Source organism: Haliotis asinina, chromosome 12, assembly GCF_037392515.1.
Source record: "Haliotis asinina isolate JCU_RB_2024 chromosome 12, JCU_Hal_asi_v2, whole genome shotgun sequence".
Lineage (NCBI taxonomy): Eukaryota > Metazoa > Mollusca > Gastropoda > Lepetellida > Haliotidae > Haliotis > Haliotis asinina.
The window spans coordinates 14,005,054-14,029,646 of NC_090291.1; the positions used below are offsets into that span (position 1 = coordinate 14,005,054).

General features: G+C 40.0%; 1 protein-coding gene across 1 annotated transcript; it reads right to left on the reverse strand.

The window, feature by feature from the left end:
• Window positions 1-758: 758 nt before the first annotated feature.
• LOC137258478 (sodium- and chloride-dependent glycine transporter 1-like) lies at window positions 759-24,291 on the reverse strand. Its single transcript, XM_067796163.1, has 15 exons — window positions 24,228-24,291; window positions 22,474-22,673; window positions 14,214-14,345; window positions 13,661-13,952; window positions 13,394-13,526; window positions 13,073-13,207; window positions 12,087-12,190; window positions 6,338-6,462; window positions 5,727-5,839; window positions 4,728-4,865; window positions 4,003-4,102; window positions 3,178-3,278; window positions 2,639-2,806; window positions 2,310-2,439; window positions 759-2,028 (listed from the first exon to the last, which is right to left on the reverse strand). Exons 2-14 carry the CDS (start codon window positions 22,652-22,654, stop codon window positions 2,314-2,316), a joined length of 1,848 nt encoding a protein of 615 aa, XP_067652264.1. The 5' UTR covers window positions 22,655-22,673; window positions 24,228-24,291; the 3' UTR covers window positions 759-2,028; window positions 2,310-2,313.
• Between the last annotated feature and the right edge of the window lie 302 nt (window positions 24,292-24,593).

A 24,593-nucleotide genomic window follows, 5' to 3' on the forward strand; every position in this document is an offset into this window, starting at 1 on the left:
TACTTTTTAAAGTACACAAACGTTGTGTTGTAATAATAGTGTATTCATTTTTAACTAATTGTCTTCTCGTGTAAATGTCGATGCTTCTGTGGCTTAGAGAAACTCACTTATGCAGTCTACGACAATACAAAAATCACAATTGACTGATTTTGTAGTCACACTTTTTTAACAGCCACTGGGTACGAGAGGCAAAGCGTAGAGTTATACCATTTTGCCATAACCCTCTATAGCTATTAAACATACACAGGCATATTAGCATGGTCTGACTGTACACCGACAATTGCCTGGCCTGATCTAGATCATGCGTGTAACAAACGGAATACCTAGGCTAGCAGCGGAGTTAGAGATGTTGAAGTTCGTTTCAGTATGACGTTTTCATTAGGCCCTATGACTTTCGATGTATCTAGACTGAGAAGAATATCTCGAAAATCTCCATCAGTTATTGTGATAGATGACATTGGATGACCGATTTCATGCGGTCCAGAATCGGACAGATCGGCGTAAGGATTAGCAACTTGGAATTGTTCAGAGAAAAACAATACTTTCAGAGAACCTACGCATGGTTTGTTTGCCAAGTTTAATCGGTTAGAAAATTTAAAAAGCGAAAGTAAGTTGTGATTGGTTCGCTCAAATTCCCAGCGTAGACACGTGATTGGATAAAAAGCCAGCCAAGGGAGGTAATAAATATATCGGCCGTAGATGCATCCAGGGTATAGTGGAGACTTTTCGGGACGTATACCCTGGAGATATCGAGGATGAGGTTCTATATGTCATTTGAAAATGTTGTTTTTCAAAAGCTTAATGAAGCCACAAAATCAGGTCTAAGTGTTCAGTCACATTTATTATAGATTTTGCCGTTTACAGACATTTTATTACTAGGTGTCAGACTGATTTTGAACAGGTCATGATGACTGTTCAGGTATTACTGGGTTGCTATCTTTTTGAACGGGTCTCTGGCATGGCAAGTCTGTTTTCAAAACTACATCATGAAGCGGGTTTAATTCAACGCTTAATGGGATTAGGGAAATTTATGCAGAGTTAAGTCGATTGCACACCAAGCAGAAGTGATCACTATTACCGTTTGATGGAAAGGCACTGGCATCTTATGCTCCCTACCTACATCAGTAAGCTTCATCCTGACTGCGACTGACAGTGGCAATATCCAAGTGAGGGTTTCTGTGAAACCGTTGATGTGTGGTACTTCCTCAAACCCATCGGGAAAAAGAGTCTGGCGTCTTTCATGTAAAATGTGAGTAAGCGTTGTGGGCTTTCCCAAACTTACACTAACCACTGCATCAGGGAGACGGGCGACCATCCTCACACGGGACATGTTTGCAAGTGCACAGGTCATGACCATGACTGGTCATCAAAGCGGTAGTATCCTTGCTTTTCAGCGAGTATGTAATCGGCCAAAAATGCAGACGAGTCATGGATGATGCCATCCTTCGAATTCAACTAAGGCGTCGACTTCTGACACAAATGCCGACAAAGCCGTAACAAGTTCAAGGGCGGGGGAGACGTCGTTGTTGCCGATAATTCAGGGTACCCTCCAGGAAGGCAACCAGCGTGCTTTCACAGAGGGCCTGGATCTAAACGAGGTGTTCTGAGACTTCTAAGTACCTAACAATCAAGCCAATTTCAGTAATGAACCACACGTCGTTAATGTTTCAGAACTGCACCATTCAGAACGTTAACGTGATAGTACGGAAATGAACACAGTTCGGCAAATAGCTGGTAATGTCAGCTGATCTTTGTTTTGGTGTTGTTTTCCTTTGTGAATACTGAAATCAAAAGGAATGTTCGAATCCTTTGCGTGGATGGGGCTTGTATATCATCCAGTGTCTATAAAACTGTTTCTTCTGCTTGTCAACTTGTATGACTTGTTCTATTGTTAATATGTATTATCAACGTTTTATGTTGTTTATGAAGCGGAAATACAGTCAATATTTCTCCCCGTCGTTGCTGATACTTCAAATCTCAGAGTTCGGCAAATTGTCCAACCAGTCGGTAGGGAAAATATCGCTAGGCCTAATGTAACAACATGAAACATTCGTATACTATTTCAGCGCTGTTTCAAAACATTTCCTTTGACATATTTGGAGGAAATTAGATTGTATAATAAGATGATTATATTAAAATGTTAATATTAGTTTATTAGATGTTTACTCTGACAAACGACTGACGTTTTAGTGATCTTCGTCATAAATTGTATTATTTATTAGTTCCTAAAGAGAATGTTTGGTTTTACATCCACGGTTGGCTGCAATACTGCCGATGTTACTTAGAGCTATTCACTCACTCACTCATACCCAGCTATTGATCAAAAACATGCAGCAGGTTTTCCTTCCAGCTGTAAGAAACATCTGCTTCCTCTGTAAAACCATACCGCTGCCTGCATCTTTGCCACTCTGGACTTGGTGTCATGGCTTTCTTCACACGCTGAAAAGATTAACGCATTCTACACTTATTCACATCATTATATATCATTATAGCTCGAAAATATTCGAAGGTTCTGTCTGATCTATAAATCAAGTCCACCCTATATTATTATTTACGATTAGATAGGAGAGATTCTACAATGGAAGAGAGGAACATGTGTTTGTTATTTCAGTCTTACAGAGCACTGTTTATCACAAACCTCAGCAAAGGAGCCTCTCTGCATCACGATATATATCACCATAGTAACCGGAATAGGAACTACTGGCAGTACAGCAATGCACCAACCAATGGTGACGGCGATTGGTGGGTACTCATAGCCAGCATATGTTGGTGGTTTGTAGGATGCGATGGTTAGTATCATAGATGCCTGTGTAAAACAAAACGCATTATATATAATTCAGCACAGAAACACTAATCCATGATATCTGCATGCAGAATTGTTATAATGAAAAATCAGGTCTCAAAGTGTCGCTGAGGGGTCCATACATGGATCTTGTGGGAGTAGCTATTGGCGTTTTCGTGTTATGAAGTTTATATGATAATTCATGATGCTGAGGGTTTTTTCTTCGGGGTTGTTATAGTGAGAAATATAGAAATGTCTTTGCCTAAAGTCCTTACAATATTTGTAATTATTTGGTTGTGTCGGTCTGAATCGGAGAAGCAACAAAGAAGTTGATACTCTTTGTGATCAATCTGAATCCCTGTACTATTCTTCCACTGGGGAAAGGTATTACACACCAGCAACAGGACAGGAACAACGATGAAGCACATCAGCTTGAAGACAACTGGAAGCCGTTTTCCTAGCATAGCCTCAACGTCAACTGAGAAACGTTTCACACCTTGTACGTGAAAAAAGACACATGTTGGGCGCATATCTTACAACTGCACACAAAACTAAATTTGTGTTCCCAAAATTTCGGATTCTAAGCAGTTATCGTAGATGAATAAACAAAACCTATTCTGTGTTAAGTAACATTAGATAAACGAAAACAACAGTGTAAATAGCAACATAAAATCTGCATATAATGTCTGTGTAATAAAAATGTAACAACGTGACTATTTTGGGAGGTGGAAGGTAATTTGATGACAATTGACATATCTTAGGAAGCTCGTTGGATATAGAGATAACTGGGAATTTAGACAATCGAAAGGTCCCAGAGAGGCATTGACCTCCAGTATTGTCCGATATGGGACAAACAAAACATCGGTTGAAATAATGTTTGCAACATCTTCAAATCCTCTAACAATGGGGCTCATGCTTCTCCTTTATGAGATAGCGCGACCTTCTTAACGCTCAAGTTTGTGTGTTTGAACATGCCCCGAAACTAGGTTCATGTGAACGTTTGCACATTATATTGTCTTTTTATAGGATATGCCTTCATAAAAGCCCGTGAAGTGTTTGCTCGACTCCATCCTTTTTCATAAGCCAATAAATAGATACGTGTACTATGAAACGAAGGATATTCTTTACAGAAAAGAAACGTTGTGAACAGGCTTGACAAGTGGCACATGATGGCTTCTGCGTGTGAAAATAAAGATACAAAAGGAATATGTTCCACAAACCATACAGCCATCCAACAACCAGACATTCCAAAACGGCCACCATTAAGCACGCCACTGCACCCACATACCAGTCTACTAACTGGAACATGTACACCCCGGCCTGAAATGTAAAAGAGTTGGCGATCCAGATACACTACAGTACTTAACAGTTTCATTGGTGGTTAGTCTGATGATCTAGCTTCAAATGCTTGCGATCTATTACCTGTTGTGATGATATATTTTGATTTTCACACTAGTTCTACGATTATGTCTGTGATATTCTAGTTATTTTTACTGTCGTCACTGACAGGTTTTTAAGATTTACGTAAACATATTGGGAAATTTAACACTTGCTTTGGCCACGATATGGCGAATGAGTGAGTTTAAATTTACAAATTTACAACTTCTGGCACTAATTCGGGAATATCGTGACTAAAACAATATATAATTAACAATATTTAAGTTAATTATACAGTCCTGTCAACGAAGGACAGTGAAACAACTCGAATATCACAGATATATATGTAAAACTAGTAATTAAATATAAAACATTTTAACTAAAGGGAACAACACAATATGAAAAAAGGCTATAAACAGATCGCCAAGAATTGAAGTAAGATGAGCATACTCGGAACCATGGAGACTTACAGACTGACAAAAACTTTCCTACCTGCATATAATTTATCGCCGCGCAGCGTAAAACTAAACTCACTAACTTTCGAGAAATGATTAAATGCGATGCTCACATTAGTGGTGAAGATGAGACCAGATAGGAAAACTGCACCCATAAACACGGCAGCCATGACAGTTGGAAGATGCATCTTGTGAAATCGTTTTGGCAGAATGTCCTCCACACACCCAGTTGCTGCCTCGACAGCTCCAAACTGTTCGTATATAAAGGTTGCTCGAAGAGGACATTAACATACAAGTAATAATAACATTTTTTAAATTGCCTTTGGTGTCGATGTCTCTGTCAACTAAGGGCCCTGCAAAACATAAGTATTCGTACTAATTATGGACGTAATGTGGATTGTGGTTATTAAATGTGAACTAGCATTCCCGACTATATTCTGGTCTATTTGACTGACTTTGACAGGCCCGAAACCGCTGTTGTTCACTCTTGATTTAGTTGACGAGGGAAGACAGTGAGAAAAAATGTTCCTCTTTCACTGAAGACATGCCACAGATATTCTTTTTATGTCAATTCCCAATTCCCTCGCGATACGTCCCCATGGACCCTGGTGTGGTGATCTTCCTTCTGGCGCTTTCTGATATGGATTTGTGCTCTTTTATGATATTTCCTTATAATAACATGCTGATTTTACATTACAATTTTGGGATACGGTGGCTTTATTTGACATCGACGACAGGCTTTAATATTCAAAATGTATTCACCTGGAATTAATAAATTGTTCTTGTCAGATATGGATGAAGTATAGCCGATGTGTTGCTGAAAATAACTTACTAAAAAATCGCAAAGAAACACATGAATCAGAGAGAGACTTTTTCAGTTACTTAAGATCAAACAGGCATGAGTTAGGAAATATGCATTATGTCACAATGGACCGTCAGCAGTTACAATATCACAAGTAATTACATTCAAAATATACATACGGCCTTCTGAACCACTCCCGTGAAGATATTCAAAATATATTCTATACCGTTGTGAAATAATCTACAAACATCTACATCAGTAACCTAAGCTGGTCTGCGTGATTCAGTAACAGGTTAGTCTAATAATATACCATGGTGTCGAAGCCCATCATCAGAACTACTAAGAAGAATAGCACCGACCACAACTGAGGAACAGGAAGAAGTGAAACTGCCTCGGGGTACACAACAAATGCAATGCCTGGACCTGCAAAATAGTGTCATGAGGCAAGTGTTATCACATCAACAATAGTCAGCATGATGGAAAGAATCAGAAAAAGTAAATGCACGGGTGATTTTGAGAATATTGGACTCAAAAACAATACAAACATACAATCTCTCTACAAAATGTCATCTCTGATTGTAAACAGATTTAGCGCTAACACGCCTCAGTTTCATGCTTTTCCTCTTCACGTCATCGTGTAAATATGCAAAGCTAAATGCACGTGCAGGTAAATGAGAAGACATGCTCTATCGATCACTGTGAAATGGCAAACGTTATGTTTAATTTTGTCATTCGCCTGGGAAAGAGGAAATCACCATGCCACGTGTGCCCCCAATTGAAACATCGTCATATGCAGCCTTGAAACTGGGACTCACTGTCTGCAGTTGCCATACATTTCAACGTTCATCAAAGCACTTTATCTTTAGAGTCGTTTTCGTTTCCCATTTTAATGTTTCATTACATTTCATGCGTGTTACGCACCTGAAGTGATGACGTCAGCAACAGGAACATCAACATTGTGAGCAAGGAAACCGACCGTTGCGAACACAATAAAACCGGCATAAACACTTGTAAACTCGCCTAATAAAATAACCAATATAGAATCTCTGAAAGCAAGAAAAACAAATTGCGCAAACTAGTAGTACTTATCATCATGAATACTACTACTTGATTGACTGTGTTTCTATTGCGGGCTCTTTTCTGGTATGCTACAGGGTTAATTACGGTCCTAAAGGGTGTGAAATTAGATGCAAATTGATAATATTATTTTCTAGTTGAGAGACATCGTTCGATGTCCAGTCAAGCTCAGCAGCCTGGGCTTCCTATACATCCAAATGTCGAGTGCAGATAGAGTATGGTCTCTTTAAGTCAGTGAAGAATGTTGTTTTTTTCAATGTATTGTATCTGCTGACCGGAAACAAATACAGTCAGTGTCAAAAATGAGTTCACACTCGCATAAGTTGAGTCTATTCAATATTGAAGCACAAGGAGAAGCTACTACCTGTCTTAAATTTCTTCCAAACCTTGCGAAAGTTGATAGCGATGTTTGCCCACGAAACCATAAAAAAATCGTCAAAGGTTGTGACCCCTTTTCTGTGCAAAATATTTTTTTTGCGAATTCACTTTTGGCCACTGACTGTAGTCCCACCGGGAATACAGAACAGAATACCACAGGCAAACTATACAGTTTCAACTATTGTTTTCTACACTACGCACGTTTGCACATATGCGTAAGTATGGACACCATACATTGTTAAGAGAGATTGTTTTCTGTAATTTGTATTGATACTGAATATGTTATAGTTATGATTGTGTCACACAATGTTTAGAATTTTGAGTGATAGCTGTTATGGGTCTCATTTCATATCACCGGTAATTGTGTTTTAGCACCACGCCTTTAAGGTAGCGCTTTAGAGACACCTCCCTTTGGTGTGTTTTGACTTGCTGATCACGGAGGTTCCATACTTCGCTGGAATGCTCAGGAATCAGTGACTGTGTATATAGAAGGCTGGATGTTGTGTTGACACCCATACATACTGACTTATACAGAGAGTTATACAGGAGTTGTGTCATCATCGGCCAAACTACATCTGTCTTCCTCTTCATCTGATTATTAACATCGACCTACATCTAGGACAGGCCGTTTGCTGTGTAACATTTAGTAGAACTATTTCTGACTGAAAATTATGACTTTAGTGAGTTGATATAATGTTGTTTAATTCTGCCTCATTGTACCAGAAACCTCTATTGTCATTCTTTGTATCTTGCTCTTAGGTCAATATATATTACTGAATATTTTAGGACCCGTGAAGGTACGGGGTAGAATAGGTCTTCAGCAACCCATGCTTGCCATAATAGACTATGCTTGTCATAAGAGGCGACTAACGGGATCGGGTGGTCAGGCCCGCTGACTTGGTTGTCATCGGTTCCCAATTGCGCGGATTGGTGCCCATGATTTGATTATTTACAGACTGCCACCATATAGCTGGAATATTGCTGAGTGCGGCGTAAAACTAAACACACTCACTCATTGAATAGTGTAGACTTGCCAGTGTTATACTTTGCTGGTTATTAGGGGATTCCTTATATCGTTTGTCATTGCAAATGTTTAACCGTAACATTATCCATGGAGGACGTGATCCCGTAGATCTAGTGTTTGTCACTTTTCAATGCATTCTCTCGATGTTTGGAAGTTTGATTCTTAAACAGAGTGTGTTTAAAGTGGGCGTGTTTGATGTGTTTCAGCACGTATTTCTCGATCCCTAGTCCAACGTCATACTATGGATGCCCATATTGAGGGAAACCTCATGTCATGTCAGATGTGACCTGTTCGACCTGTTTGATGAAGGATTCAAAGTCGAAGTAGATGATGTAACGTACAGGCATTTGATGTTGGTAGTTGACGAATTTTAAGATGTTGTCGTTATCCTTGGACATGTCGAATCGAAAGGCGATCTGTCCCACTCCATGTTTGATTCAAGTAGGTTGGCTCACGTGAAGCCAAGCAGGAACCATTCGCAAAAAAGATTCATTCTGCTGTGGTTCAACTGGTCATATGACAGTTGACTTCAAACTTTTGATCTCCGCATAGTGATAATTGTTGTCTTCTTTATTGAGAAATAAACTGATTCTGCACAAATCGAGCTGATTGATTTGGTGCATGATGGTCTTATTGCCTTCGTGACCAAACTCATTGATGGCTAAAGGTTTTTGCTTTTCAGATCCCGTCCAGTAGGAGATGGGTGTGACGCATTCTACACCTGTGAAGTCAAACCCAGATGTCTACATCTTGGGGAACGTCTGCATGCATTACCTTTCGTTATCTGAGAGGCAGCTATGACTGTGACCACTGTGCGATAATTAGTAACATCATCGTCTTTGGTTTTGGGATTGATCATAGCTTTTTTCTTCTGGTAAACGTGCAAGTAGTTTGTACTTCACTAACTTGAGATACACAGTGTTGATGTCGGTCACCACTCATCCAGAGCCCAGGTGGGTATTTGTTTCCAATGATGTATCATTTGTAACATGGTATAGATGTTTGAAGGGATAAGAGTTGGATCGGGTTTTGAATTGGTGTTTGCCTGTGAAATATGTTTTGATGTTTTCAGTGCTGCCATCTGACTGAGGTTTGGGGGAGTGACATTTTGATACTGAGCTGATTTTTGATACATTTACGATCATCCAACTCGTCGATCTTGCTAGCGACCAGTGGTTTAAGGTCATTGACGTTGATGTTAGACTGAACAGTTTTCTGCCAGCCTTTCCAATATTTACCCACGAGATGCTTTGTGGGTATGAATTGCAGTTTGACCACCTTGATGTCTTCCAACAACGTTAGCAGTTGAGCTTTCTCATGCCAGAATAACAGATCATGAGTAACTGACATGACCTTCGCACACAGTAGGCAGGCATGTGACAATATTCAGCCGTTTCCACATGTTGTGGGCTTGCCAAGCAATACCCAATTGCAATAGTCAGTTCCACATGTCGACATGTTGGGCACCAGATGCAAAGTCAAATCTCTAAATGACTGTTTAAACACCCATCCGAAATTCTAGTCCATGAGGAAGGGATCTGGGAATTTGGTTGTAAAACTGGTTTGGGTGTCTTCTCGTCAGCCTGTCTGTCGATGTGCTGTGGTCCCAGGTCTTGTAGACCCGTGAAGGTCCCGGGGTAGAATAGGCCTTCAGCAACTCATGCTTGCCACAAAAGACGACTATGCTTGTCGCAAGAGGCGACTAAGGGGATCCAGTGGTCAGGCTCGCTGACTTGGTTGACACATGTCATAGGTTCCCAGTTGCGCAGATCGATGCTCATGATGTTGATCACTGGATTGTCTGGTCCAGACTCGATTATTTACAGACCGCCGCCATATAGGTGGAATATTGCTGAGTGCGGCGTAAAACTAACCTCACTCACTCACTGACTCCAGGTCTTGTAGACGACCTTCCAGAGAAACACGGCAGATAGGAAAAGTTAGGTCCACTTTTGGGTTGATTCAAGCATCTGTTGTACCTCCTGTAGATCCAGATACAACTCTGTTCCTCCCTGATACTTTCTATTTTCCCTCCAAGTTCCTCGTAGTCATCGTCCAGCCTAGACAAGATTTCAATCAACACTGTCACGGTTTGCTCAACAGTAGCTGACAGCAGTTTGTTCCATGCAAGCCCAGAGTCTCCCCAAGCAGTCCTGGATGGCCGGTAACGTTGGCAGTTCTGCAGCAAGCAGTGGTGCTGGAGTTAAGAGCTACCTCGCAGGAAACGTCAACCGTTCTTTGATGGATTTACAGCATTTTGTATATCTTCTTCATCTGTATTCCACATTTTGAGTGACGATACATTTAACTCACTCACTCATTCCACATTTTGCATAGATGACTGGAACCAATTTGGATTGTTTAATTTCTTGTGCCGAAAATTTTTTACATGCATCATGCGAATCTCTTCCACTTGGTCTTGTGATAGGTGTATTTTGGAGGCATGTTGTTTGTACTATATACATCTACACCATTGTCAATGTGGAAAACTAGGTAGAACGTAGGCAAACTAGTTGGAAGTTTGGCAGACCCTAGGTAAACTAGGCATAATCTAGGTACAAGCTGGGCACAGACGAGGTAGAAACTAGGCAAACTAGGTGCAAACACGTGCAAACTAGCCCAACTCCAAGCAAATACTAGCAAACATCAAGAAGGCCCCTAGCTCTACCAAACACCAAGCAATCAAATGTCAAGCAAACACCGATTGTCTGACTCGATATCTGTGTTGTCTGGGCTCTCGAGTCTGTTTAATAAAGAAATGCCTATTTTCCATTGATCGTCGGTCAGTTTTGTCTACCCCTGAATAAACATGCTCCAAGGATGAGGTGCATTGCAGACAGAAATAGCACAAGTACTGCTTGTAGGGTGGATCAAATTTAAAACGATTTCATAAAATTTCTTGTCTAGGAATAAATGGATGAATGTCTGTGAGGACGTTGATAGCCAAACTGTTTTGCTTTTTACTAGGGTGATTAGTAGGTGGTTCGACGTCAGAGCCACTATGTAGTGGAGATACATTGACTTCATTGATGTTAACACTGCTGACTTTGTTTAAGAATCATTTGACATCAGGTTTAACCCAGTTGTATAGTTTTCTTACCTCTATTGTTTTTATCAATGAGTCAATGCGTTCCCCTAACGATGCGTCATGTTTTAGGGTTAAAGGAGCTAGTCTCATAATGTTGCATTGATGAATCATTACAGTTTGTCTGGGCAATGACTGATTGTTTCTAGACTTCCTACGGGATGTAGTTCAGACCTACTGCTCGTGTATCCTGAGGTTTTCGTGATGAAAAGTTTACCAGAAAGTTGATACTTCATTTGTTTGTTGTATGGAATATTTTTGACTCTATCCAGTATTATGTTTTCATTGACTCACATTCTCCAATTTCTGAAGAAGCCTTGCACCATAAGATTTGCTGGTGTGAATATGATCCCTCCTTCTTTCAAAAGTTCTATCACTTAGTCAGATGGGAGTAGCCAACGAAACGTCCTTTTTTAGCTTCAGATTGTAGCTCTTTGATGGGCATCATCTTTATAGTCTTAAACATCGCTCTAATGGTGACTTTTTTAACTAAGTTAGGCTAATTTCATGGGTTTAGGCTAGGGAGCTAGTCTGGACACCGATTAGTAAATAATCAATGTGCATCTAATTTCAGAATTGACACTGAAGCATGCCGTAATGGGGACTGAAATAGAACCATCGCCATAAATACTATTCAAGTCAACAGTTTTTACAACAACCATAGGCAGCTGAAGGCACATTCCAAACCGGATTTCACTGGTCTACTTCATGCACGAACTGACATTGCTCTTTTGTTTGAATTCATGTCAATGGCCCACACGTGTACATAGTACAAACGATATAGCATAGTGAACTAAATATTGACAATTGTAAACCAACAGTGAGTGTTTTCCATAATGTGACTGGTTAATTACCCTCGTCAAATAGTGTTCAACGTTCCTGAAAATAATGGCCTAATAACTGCACATTAATACACTGGGAGTAATGCCGTACAATTTTCGCTGCACCGATTTGCATGATGGTGGAAGAATACCACCTCAGTTTCTAGCGCCGTCGTTTTTAATTTGCAGGAGTTGAATTGCAATGAGTACATTTCACAAACGTAACTATTTATCTTATAAATGGATTGCTTCAGCAGAGTGACAATCCACCTATTCATCCATTACCTGACAATATTATTTCGAGGTGGGTTGTGGCTTGCAATGACAATCAGAGATCCCCAAGCTGGTCCCGCCGAGTAGAATACATGGAGAAGGGCTTCCAACCACACCTAGGAATGAGATTTCAAATGGTTTCAAGTGTGTTATGTCTTTTTATAAATGAAAAGTTCTTAGATTTAGCTTCAAAGTAAGTTCAAACTCTCCGCTATGTTAATCGTAGTATATGTGTCCTTTTAAATGTGTGGCTAAATTGCTAACGACTGAAGGAATGGTGTAAATCCAGCTAGGGTCCATGCAGGTAGCAAAAGTAACGTAAGTTCCCATGGTCCCCTGTATGGTGATCTACCTTTAGTTGTTGGCAATCTGTAGAGTAGTATGGTAAATGGGGTACGGGATCGCAAAGCAAAATCATCCGCAAATTTGCAGGGACTGCTTTTCAGACACTCTACGTCTACTTTTCACCTACAAATTTACATGGAAAACCAGGAAAAGTTCACCCCAATTAGAGATATTGTAGGTATATGGCATAATCAAAATGCCAGGAACCAAACTATGCTGCTGATAGTTACTACACATCTGGTTTCCCATGTAAATCTGTAGGTGCAGTACCTGCAAATTTGCAGACGATTTTGCTTTGCCGGTATTTAACCCCATTGTATATACTCAGACGAACCTGTATTTGGTTTTCCCTGCAAATTTGCAGGCGATCATGCTTTGCAATCCCGTACTCCCATTTACTATGCTACTTATTGCCCATTTATATATGTTATTGTCCTCTATAGTTAAAATGTTTTAGATTTAATTACTAGTCTCAAATGGATATCTGTGATACTTACTAGGGATTTTAATGTTCTAAGTCAACAGGATTTTAGTTTCTTATAGTCATTCATTCATTCTATAGTGTCATTATTACTTGTTCGTGTCACAATATGGCTACAATATTGCCTATGTGACGATAAATATGAACTCACTTACTCTTAAATTGAGCTGACCTGAGCGTTTTGAAGACGCATGAAATTTGGGGTTAGGTAAAATGAAATCCCATCTTCAGCACCTGGCATCATGCATGCCCTCACCAGCAGCATCGTCAACAAAACGTACGGCATCGTCGCAGTCACGTACACCACCTGTGATACACAGGGGTCACTATTTCGTAAAATGTAAAACATAACATGGCTCCCATTCACCTACACTTCGTCAGAACAAACATACACGTTCATGATAACTCATGATGAAAACAAAATATCTTCACTGATAAATGCAGTCGTTATACATTAAGCAATGTTGAACCAAAGTTGAAGAACAAAGAATACCTTTCCAAGAGATTTGACTCCTTTCATCAAGCACAGGAACATGCCCACACAGGTAAGAAACCAGCAAATGACGAGATGCGGCTGCAAGGATCCCACATCACCCAAACTCGAGGAAATGACAAGGACTTTGTACCTTAAACATGTGACATATAAAAAAAGTAAAATGTGATACCTTGCACAGATGCAATTATATCAAACATATAAAAGCATTAGTAAAGAATAACAGAAAACCATCTGTCGATAACATTAGACAAATTTAGAACTTACTGCCAAAACTCCTCTGTTGAGGTGTGACCAAATTCACTTGTAAACTTTCCAGTGAGATTTGAATCTGTCGTTCTTGTGTTGAGACTTAACGTAGCATTCATCGTCGAACTATTAATGTCACGTCTTGACCCTGCAGCAGCCACACATTGTGGTGTGTTCCATGAATTGTCACAACTTGTCCAGGGCAGGACGGCCGAGAAGGAGTTGTGCAGGTAGTAGAGGGCCCAGGCAAACACCATGCTGTAGTAGGGGACGGTCACACAATTTGCTATCAGCAAACCATAACCGATACCTTGAAAACGAAACAGGTAATGCAGCGTATTACCTCCCTCGATTACACATATATGAAAAAAAAGAAATGAATGATCCACATCAGGTGGACCAAATTGTTCACCAAAGTTATTGCCCTGAGAAATATTTCGTCAAGGTATTAGTCATTTGACATTTCATTTACGACTTGTACATTGTGCAATATATACTGACACGTGATCGATTATTTTACAACAATTGGGTATTGTCATTTGTGTAAACTTATGTAACCGTTTATATTTACCCTTCAGTGGCGGACACATTGCCCAAACACGTATGGGACCTTTATGTGAGAACTGACCAAGAGCAACCTCCAGGAAGAAGAGTGGCATAGCCAACACAACGATGAAGATTATGTGAGGTATCAGAAACGCACCTGTAGTTGTGGAATAAAGAGGAGGGATGACTGGATTGTCAGTTGAAGACAATATAGTTTGGTTTGAGGTACTATAGTATCTGTCTCGTTTGGCGCGATCATTGCGATTCCGGTTTGTCTTGTGAGAATAGATGGTGTCAGAGGGGGGGGGGGGGGGGGGGTAATGGACTTCCCACATTGTGCCCATGTGGGGATTCAAACTCGTCTTCGGTGTGACGAGTGAATGCTTTAACCACAGGAATACCCCATCTACCCTTGGGGATGAGGGGCACTCATGAAGAGCCACCTCCTCGTGGTGGGTGCTGGGTAACGCTAAGTGCTCTTCTCCCGTGTGGACCCGGGACAGAATGTGTCCACAGCACCCCATTGCTTGTCGTAAGAGGCGACTAAATTGGGCAACCTGTTTGCCGTGGGTTGCGTCCCGTGTCGGTGGAGGACGGGATCCTGGTGGTTGAGGGCAGATGGGCTTTTAACTGCGTTTCATTTGCCCAACACACCACTTCGGCCCTTACTTCACCTAGACGGGTGGTTGAATGGGCCCGATTCAACCAATCGGCTGGTCATGCCAAGCCCTGTGCATGGATTATACACAAAAGCACAGAATTTTTATTTGGAATTGTTGAACTTATGGTCTTGGCACCCTTATTCTTGGAACAATATTTGACTTGACTTTGATATGTTTATCGTGAACTTTCCCTAGAGTCCTATGCCAGAAGGCGGTGGCTCATGGGCCAATCTGGTAGAATCATTAATCTCTTAATTTTTCTGCTGGAGTATATCACCTGGGTATCCTTGGTGCTGCAAGCTGGAGATCCGCTTGTTTTTAGCATTGTCCTTGTGATACTCCGTGGAGGGTGGGGAGCTCGGGTGATGAACAAATATGTCTTAAACATGGAATACCAAACACCCCCCCAAAAAAACAAAACATCCACTCGATGATGTTGGAGAACAGCGACAAGGTGCTTCTACTGATCATTAGCCACGATTTTTGATAATGGAAACTCCGGATAAGACTCCCTTAAAACCTAATCCTTTTGCGGTTTCTAAAGGTATCAACGGAATAGCTGGAGAGGTACAAAACATCAAACACTTGCGTTCAGGATCCATTCTAATTGAATGTAGCAGAAAACAGCAGGCTATCAACCTTTTATCTACGGATATGTTCGTTGGAGTTCCTGTTATAGTCTCTGCCCATAGAACACTAAATACCAGCAAGGGTATAATCAGAGACAGGGATCGACTGTTGGCTGCTATGTCTGAGTTAGACATTGCTTCTGAAATGAAAGATCAGGGAGTAATATTTGTCAAGCGTTTTACTACCCGCAGAAACAATGAAACCCTTCATACAAATACCTACCTCTTTGCTTTCTCTTCACCGAATGATCCAAAGTCAGTCAAGGTTGGTTACAGCAATATGTCCGTTGACATCTATATCCCAAATCCTTTGAGATGTTTTAGATGTCAAAAATATGGACACGGTGTTAACAACTGTACAAAACCAATAACATGTGGCCACTGCAGTGAAACTAGCCATGTTACAGAAGACTGTACTAGTAACATAAAGAAGTGCACAAACTGTACAGGAAATCATTCTTCCTTTTCAAAAGACTGCCCAATTTGGAAAAAACAAATGGAAATTACTAAAATCAAATTTACCCAAAATATTAGCTTTGTAGATGCCAAAAAGATCGTTGAATCAACAGCACCAAGTGGTTCATATGCATCAGTTTCCAGGACATCTTCGGACACAAACCCACAGGTAAACACCTTATCAGTACCCACCTCTTCAATACATTGTCAGACCGACTTGACATGGGTTAAAACCAACACACCTCAGCTACTCACACCTGAACAGTCTACTCAGCCTGAGAACTCAATAACGTGGTTATCCAGCCAGACATTCCATCACAGTCTTCTAATCAAGATTCTTCATCCGGGGAACACTCATTATCTCAGTCCAACCAACAAACTCGAACTAAAGTCAATTCTAAAAACACTGTTCAAAGTATTCATAAACCAAGAACAGAATCATTGAAAAAAAGTGGCAGACCTCAAAAGGGTTCAGAAAATCCAATCAAGATATACAGTATGGTTCAAAATTATTGAGAATAGCTAAAGCATTTCATATTATTAAACGAGAACAAATCAGATAAAATTGAATGTATTGTGAAAGTGAACTGACCTTTTCATGTTGTGTAGGTAACAATTTAATATTTTATCAAGTCTCCTTGAGCTTCACGGCACAGTCTAAGACGGGTAGGCATACTTCCTATCAGAGAGGTTAGTGTCTCGTGAGTTATGCTGTCCCAGTATCGGACCACTTCTCTCTTCATGTCTTCAATTTTTGTCAACCCCTTTTGATTCACACATTCCTTCATCATCCCCTAAATGTTCTCAATGGGATTTAAGTCAGGACTATATGCAGGAAATGGTATTTCAGTCACATTTTTCTCCTGAAACCACTGCTTGGCATGTTTTGTGGTTTGTTTAGGATCATTATCTTGCTGCAAAATCCAGTCATTTCCATAAAACACATGTGCACTTGGAAGGAGAAAATTATCTAATATGTTAGTGTAGCGTTGACTTGTCAGATTTCCCTCAAACACACACAGCGGGGTCGTTCCTAATAAGGATATCCCTCCCCATACATGAAACTTTGGGCTGTATTTAGGTCGTCGATACAACGGTGCTGACGCAGACTTTGTCCATATTTTCACATTATTGGGATATACCCATATTGAGCTTTCATCAGTAAAAATCACATTTTCCCAGTCAAAGTTTTCATGTGCCAAACACCACTCAACACGACTGTCTTTATGTTCTTGTTTCATGAGAGGAGAAGGAATTCCAGTCTTTTTCTCCCATCCAAGATCAATCAAATTTCTTCTAACTGTAGATTTTGATACAACTGTTGATCCCCTTTCTATCATTTCATACCTGATGTTGGAGATGCTTGCCCTTTGCTTTTTAGACGCTAAAATTCCCAGCCGGACGCGATCTGAGAAGTCCAATTTTCTGGGTCTCTCTGCTCCTTTCTGGTGCCCAAAATCCTTTCCCTCTTTAAAATTCTTCCTAATCCTATACAAAGTAGAAAGAGGAGTTCCTGTTCTCTCTGCCAATGTATTTACATCATCAATTCCTTGATTACACAACTCAAAAATCAACCTTCTTTTATCTTCAGCAGAAATTGTTGACAGTGCTGAGGAAAATGACGTCTGCTACAAATTCAGGGGAGGTAACTCTAATTGTACTATATTCAATAGGCCAAGATGAGTTACCTCCCGTATACCATTACTTAATTTTAAGTATCAGTGAATCAGTTGAGGTGTTAGGATAGCTCAAAGTAAGAAGAAAAATTCTCAATAATTATGAACCAGACTATATAACAAATACGGTTCACTAGAGGACATGGAAGTGTCCGAAAACTCCTGTCCCAGGACACATAGCTTGTCGCCCTCGAAGAAAGTGAGGGGCAGATCCCCCATCATTCCACCTAAAAGATAAGTCAACCTGCTACTATCGTACAGTGGAATTGTAGAGGTCTTAGGACTAATTTTAATGAATTACAGCTATTAGTCCAGGATCTAACACCATCGGTTTTTTGTCTACAAGAAACGTATCTGAAACAGACGGACATTTTTCTTTGCGCCAGTTTACAGCCTATCATTGTTTTTCCCCTCTAGGTGACAGGGCCACTGGAGGATCTTCTATACTTATACGGAGGGATGTTATTCACAGTCCCGTTATACTAACAACTTCGCTCCAAGCTGTGGCAGTACGACTTACTCTCGGTGTTGCATTTACATTATGCTCTCTCTATATTCCACCTTCATCTGCACTTCAACAGACTGATCTTCAATCACTCTATGATCAACTCCCGAGGCCATGCGTTATTATGGGTGATCTCAATGGTCACAACCCACTTTGGGGCAGCACTAACACTAGCACTAAAGGCAAAATACTTGAAGATTTTATTTCCAGTAATGATCTGTGCATATTTAATAATGACTCAAGTACATATCTGCATCCTGCAAGTGGCACTTATTCTTCTCTGGATCTGTCTCTTGCAGATTCTATTTTACTGAATGAATTTGATTGGTCTGTTCATAATGACCTTTGTGGAAGTGATCACTTCCCGACTATTCTCTCAGAACTAACTCCATCTGCTTCTCCATCACATACAAGATGGAACTTTTCGAAGGCTGACTGGCCTTTATTCCAAACTATTTGTAAATCGAAACTGCGACCTGGCTGTTTCAGTGATATAACCGATCCCTTTCAAACCTTTGCTGACATTTTAAATGAAATAGCTGATGAGTGTATACCTAAGTCCTCTACGACTCCACATGTACGAAAGCCATGGTTTAATACAGATTGTAGACAAGCTAGAAAAGCGAGAAAAAAGGCAGAAAATTATTTCCGTTGTCACCCAACTGTCCACAACTTGAATAAATTTAAAATACTCAATGCGAAGGCACGTCGCACCTTCAAACAAAATAAATGGCAATCTTGGAGGAACTATGTGTCCAAACTTAATTCACGTACACCAATATCAAAGGTATGGAACATGGTTCAAAGAATTAAAGGTAAAGGTTCAAAAGCTGCTGTTCACCATCTTAAAGATGGGGATAATTTAATTACTGGCACATCTGAAATTGCAAATAAAATTGGCGAAACTCTTGCCAAGAATTCATCGTCGGCGAATTATGTCCCTGAGTTTCAGAGATATCAGAAACAACAGGAAAAGATAAAGCTTAATTTCGATTCACATAACGGCGAAGATTACAATGAAGTGTTTTCTTTACACGAGCTCCATACGGCTCTTGAGCAAGCTCATGACACTGCAACAGGTGATGATAATATACATTACCAGCTACTAAAACACTTACCTGAATCATGTTTGATGACACTTTTGGATCTATTTGACCAAATATGGACGTCTGGAAAATTTTCTCCTTCATGGAGAAATGCCATTGTAGTTCCAATACCAAAACCTGGTAAGGATCATACAGATCCGTCGAATTATAGACCAATATCGTTAACTAGCTGTGTTTGCAAAACCATGGAACGTATGGTGAATAATAGACTTGTTTGGTATCTTGAAACCAATAACCTTATCACAAATATTCAATGTGGTTTCAGAAAAAATCATAGTACCATTGATCATCTGGTACGTTTAGAATCCTTCGTTAAAAATGCTATAGTCAACAAACAACATGCTGTATCAATTTTCTTTGATTTTGAAAAGGCTTATGATACCACCTGGAAGCATGGCATTTTGAAGGATCTGCATGATTTTGGTTTGAGAGGCCGTTTGCCTCTTTTCATATCACAATTTTTAAAAGACAGGCAATTTCAAGTCCGTGTGGGTTCAACACTGCCTGATCATTATAATCAGGATCAGGGTGTTCCCCAGGGCAGTATTTTGTCGGTGACCTTATTTAGCATTAAGATCAATAGTTTATCCAAGGTTTTAAATGATTCAATTGATGGATCGCTTTTTGTGGATGATTTTAATATTTCCTGCTGTGGTAAAAATATGCATACTATTGAACGGCAATTACAGTTGTGTTTAAATAAAATAAATAAATGGTGTCTTGAAAACGGTTTCAAATTCTCAAAGTCGAAAACTAACTGTCTACACTTTTGTAGGAAATATAAACCGCATAAAGACCCTGAACTATATTTAAGTGGCACTCCCATTAAAGTTGTAAAGGAGGCCAAGTTCTTGGGCCTAGTTTTCGATTCCCATTTAACTTTTTTGCCGCATATTAAATGCCTAAAAGCCAAATGCCTGAAAGCACTCGATCTGTTGAAAGTTGTTTCCAACTCAAAGTGGGGAGGGGATCAAGCTACCCTCCTACAACTATATCGATCACTGGTCCGTTCAAAACTTGATTATGGCTCCATCGTATATGGTGGAGCCTGCAAAAGCAACCTGCAACTATTAGATTCTGTCCACCATCAAGGTCTAAGACTTTGCCTTGGATCTTTCCGAACTTCACCTATTGACAGTCTTTACGTTGAGGCCGATGAACCATCTCTTACACAACGTCGTATAAAATTATCCTTACAATACATGACTAAATTATATTCTAATGAATCTAACCCTGCATATACCTGTGTGTTCAATCCACTTTATGAGGATTTGTACGACAAGAAGTCTTCTCTTGTACCACCTCTAGGGCACAGAATTAAACCCTTTCTTTCTTCGGCCGGCATTGGGCTGGAAAACATAGCTCCCTCCCGTCTTCTTTCTTCTCCTCCTTGGCAATTGGTTAGGCCACAAGTTGACCTAACATTGACTTCATTTAAAAAATCAGAAACTAATGAACTACAATATAAACAAGAATATAATCAATTAAAAACTAAATATAGCAATTACAAACCCTTATATACAGATGGTTCCATGGACGGTGGTGCAGTGGCTTGTGCCACTGTCATTGGATCCAGAACAATATCTTCTAGACTACCAGATAACAGCTCTATTTTTACAGCTGAAGCAAACGCCATACTAACGGTTCTTAAATATATTCAAAGACACCCTAAACGTAAATAATATATAATCTATTCCGACTCTCTTTCTTGCCTTCAGGCTATTAAAAATTTGTCGTGCAAACATCCACTTTTAATTGAAATTATTGAAATGTATAATGATCTTGCAACTGGCCAATACGACATCGTCTTTTGTTGGTTACCTAGCCACGTAGGTATTTCAGGGAATACACTGGCTGACATTGCTGCGAAGGCAGCACTCAACAAATCTGTGACTCCACTTCTTATTCCATACAGTGATTATAAAAGTGCAATTAGATCTTATGTCCGTGATCTGATGCAGAAGAAGTGGGACACCCAAGTGGGTATCAATACATTACATGAAATAAAACCTTACATTGGTTATACCCACTTGGGTTGTCAGTCCAGATTTGAAGAGGTCATTTTGCGACGATGTCGTATTGGTCATACAAGGTTTACCCATGCATACCTGTTGAAGGGTGAAGATCCACCATTTTGCATCCCTTGTGATGAGAGAACCACAGTCAAGCATACCCTGCTTGACTGTGTTGAATTCTCCATCATAAGGGATAAATATTTCAATGTAAAAACACTTTCGGATCTTTTTAACACAGTCAATACTCATTTAATTATTGGATTTTTAAGGGAAATTGATTTCCTTGTTGAATTATAATTGATATGTTCTGTAGATAGTTGTATTTTAATGGTTGGTAGTATATATAAGGAACATTGATCATTAGTGGCTGTACCCTCAACGGGGGTTGAAGTATTGTAAAATAATTGTCCTCCTGAGAGGGTACGTAAGTCCCAAAATTTTCAAAGTCAATTTATACTTTCCAGGACTTTTAAGTGTAGTCTTTGTGTTATTTTAATTTTGGCTAAATTTTCTTACAATTGCCAGCGGCTGAGGGGATGGTGTAAATCCAAACTAGGGACCATGCAGGTAGCAAAGGTACTGTAAGTCCCCATGGTCCCTATTATGGTGTTCTACCTTCTGTTGTTGGCGATCTATAGCCTGTTTTTATATTGTATTGTCCATATAACGATATCAGTTTTACCCTTCCACACTAGTTTTAATGCTAATTGTGATATCCTAGTTGTTTTACTGTCCTTCGTTGACAGGTTTTATAATGGACACAATAGTCGTTTTCATTGATTAATGTTCTCGTCACGATATGGCTGAAATAGTGCCGATGTGACGTTAAATCGTAACTCACTCACTCATTGGGGATGAGGAAGCATGGAGGGAGGGAGGGAAACAGGAAAAGGACACTTTGACGTATGAGCTTTCGAAAGCAAATAGGAACGTATACCAATATCGTCCACGATCAGCACTGGAATCACAAGGAAAACATTGGGTATCAGTGCGGCATATAGCGTAAATCCAAGAGGCAATTTAAAATACTACTGCATCGTGATCAGTATCAGATTTTATTTTATTTTTATTTACGATTTACAAAAAGAATGGCTCATGGAAGGATATAATTTGCAATTTTTACACAAAGTGTAGGGATTTCTAGATTGTGCTAGCACAGTGTGATTCGCACAACTTTCACTGGTAGTTTGACACTTTTAAAAAAGTCTGACCGATCGGATATGTAAATTACCACACCTCCTCCGTTTCTTTGACAGACGTAGGGGAATCTCCAAAGGTTTGCTAGACCCACAGAATATCCAAGCTGAGCAATGACGCCTTGAAACGTGTTTGACCACTGAGCTCTCTCGGTATTTTCTTCACGTGATATCACGTTGGGCTCCTGAAGAGGAACGTTTTCAACCTGCTCCTTACTCATCCCCAGAAGTACAAGTGTTCTGAAAAGAGAAACAAAGTGTTGAATCTAGCAATCATGATACATGAACAAATACAATATAGGCTGTAATCTGCCAACAGCTGGAGGTATATTACTGAAGACCTAGGAAACTTGCAGTATCTTTGCTACCTGCATCGACCCATCAAATGTTTGTGATGTTGATGAAGTTAGTCACGCATTAAGTGAACACTAAAAGCCTAAATATTAAATAAACTTTCAATCACATGTTCTTCAGTCTTCTTTATTAGCGCAAATAGGTTTGGGGACAATGGTAAGATCGGTATATTTAAGTGGCAATATAAAACGTAATTGTTAAGTATAGCTACAAAGTGATTGATTGAGTGAGTGAGTTTAGTTTCACGCTGTAAATTTGTAAATAGTCGAGTCTGGACCAGACAATCCAGTGATCAACAACATGACCATCGATCCTCGCAATTGGGAACTGATGACGCCTCTTACGACAAGCGTAGTCACCTTTTGTGGCACGCGTGGGTTGCTGAAGAAGGTCTATTCTACCCCCGGACCTGCACGGGTCATAGCTACAAAGGAATTCATGGTAGAAACAGTGGTCAGGCGCCCAGGCTCCCAACATGGGCCAAAACTGAACATATGATATCCGTGGCATGGTGTAAGATGATCAATAGAGACATGCACGTGTCCCTAACAAAAGCTAGGAATGTCTGTACTATGCTAAACAAGTTTTTGCTGTTACTGAGGACTGGAAAAAAGAACCAAACAAAAACTATCCTGATGTAGTGTTCGAATCCCGGATGGGACTCAACTAAAACTAAGAGCTAGAATTTGTACTTTACCATGAAAATGTAATCCCAAATATAACATGTGTTACATCTGACCACTTTCTAAATGGCATTGTGTAAGCATAGCTGTCGGTCGTGTGCCAATTAACACTTATCAGAGGGGTACATAAAGCCCGCAGTCTATACTACCAGTTGTCTGGCTTTCAGTTTTTGTGGAAGTCGCGGTGGCTGAGCGGGTTAGGGGGCTGTTTTTGTGTGCTGGCGACTAAGTGTCTTACTCCGAGGTTAGGGCTCGAATCCCGAATGAGACTCAACTCAAACAAGTACTACAATTTGTACTTCAGCAAGAAAATGTATTCCCAAATATAGCATAAGGCATATCCTGATGTAGTCACAGTCATGTACTACTGCCCTTCTACGTAAATAAAATACGTAGGATAAAATTCAAAAGTATTATTACAGTGCCATATAACAACATATGAACATGATCAAACATGCGCGCGGCATGGTATCAGAATAACCATTGGGTGTTTTCGTCGTATAAAATGAAAACAAAAACAGAATCACCTCACAGACGTTCCTGAAAATACTAATGCCCTTACTCTGACGACATATGGTCAGATGTTCATCACAATATGTTAAATGTGCCCTTCCTCAGTTCGGCAAAACATTTTCAATGTTCAGCTACTGATTTCGAGATATCATCTCAAACCAAGGCATCGGCAGATGTTGAAGTCACACCCGACAGTGTTTAAACAAAGTTTCATAGGAGTGATGAAACCGACAATCAAACTTACGATGTAGTTCGCACTTGCTCCTGTCGATGTTCTGGCAGTTTTCTGAAGTGCAAAGTGAGTCCTCGATATCCTGAGTAAAAGTAATGAAGCAACTAATATTCGAATCATACATATGACTTATGCATATCTGTATATATGTATATGCACTCAAATTACAAAGCGGTATTTATATGCAGATTGCAGCAGCTGCAGTCCTACTGACCGATGAATCCAGTTTAGGAATTATCCCCGACTTACGTGATACGAAAACTGCACATCGCCGTATAGTACGTATACACCACTGCGGAGATCCATGTCAATAACTCAACAGAATAGTCTTTCGTGTCTTTGGTTTCAGTCCCATTCGGGATTCGAACCCATAATCTC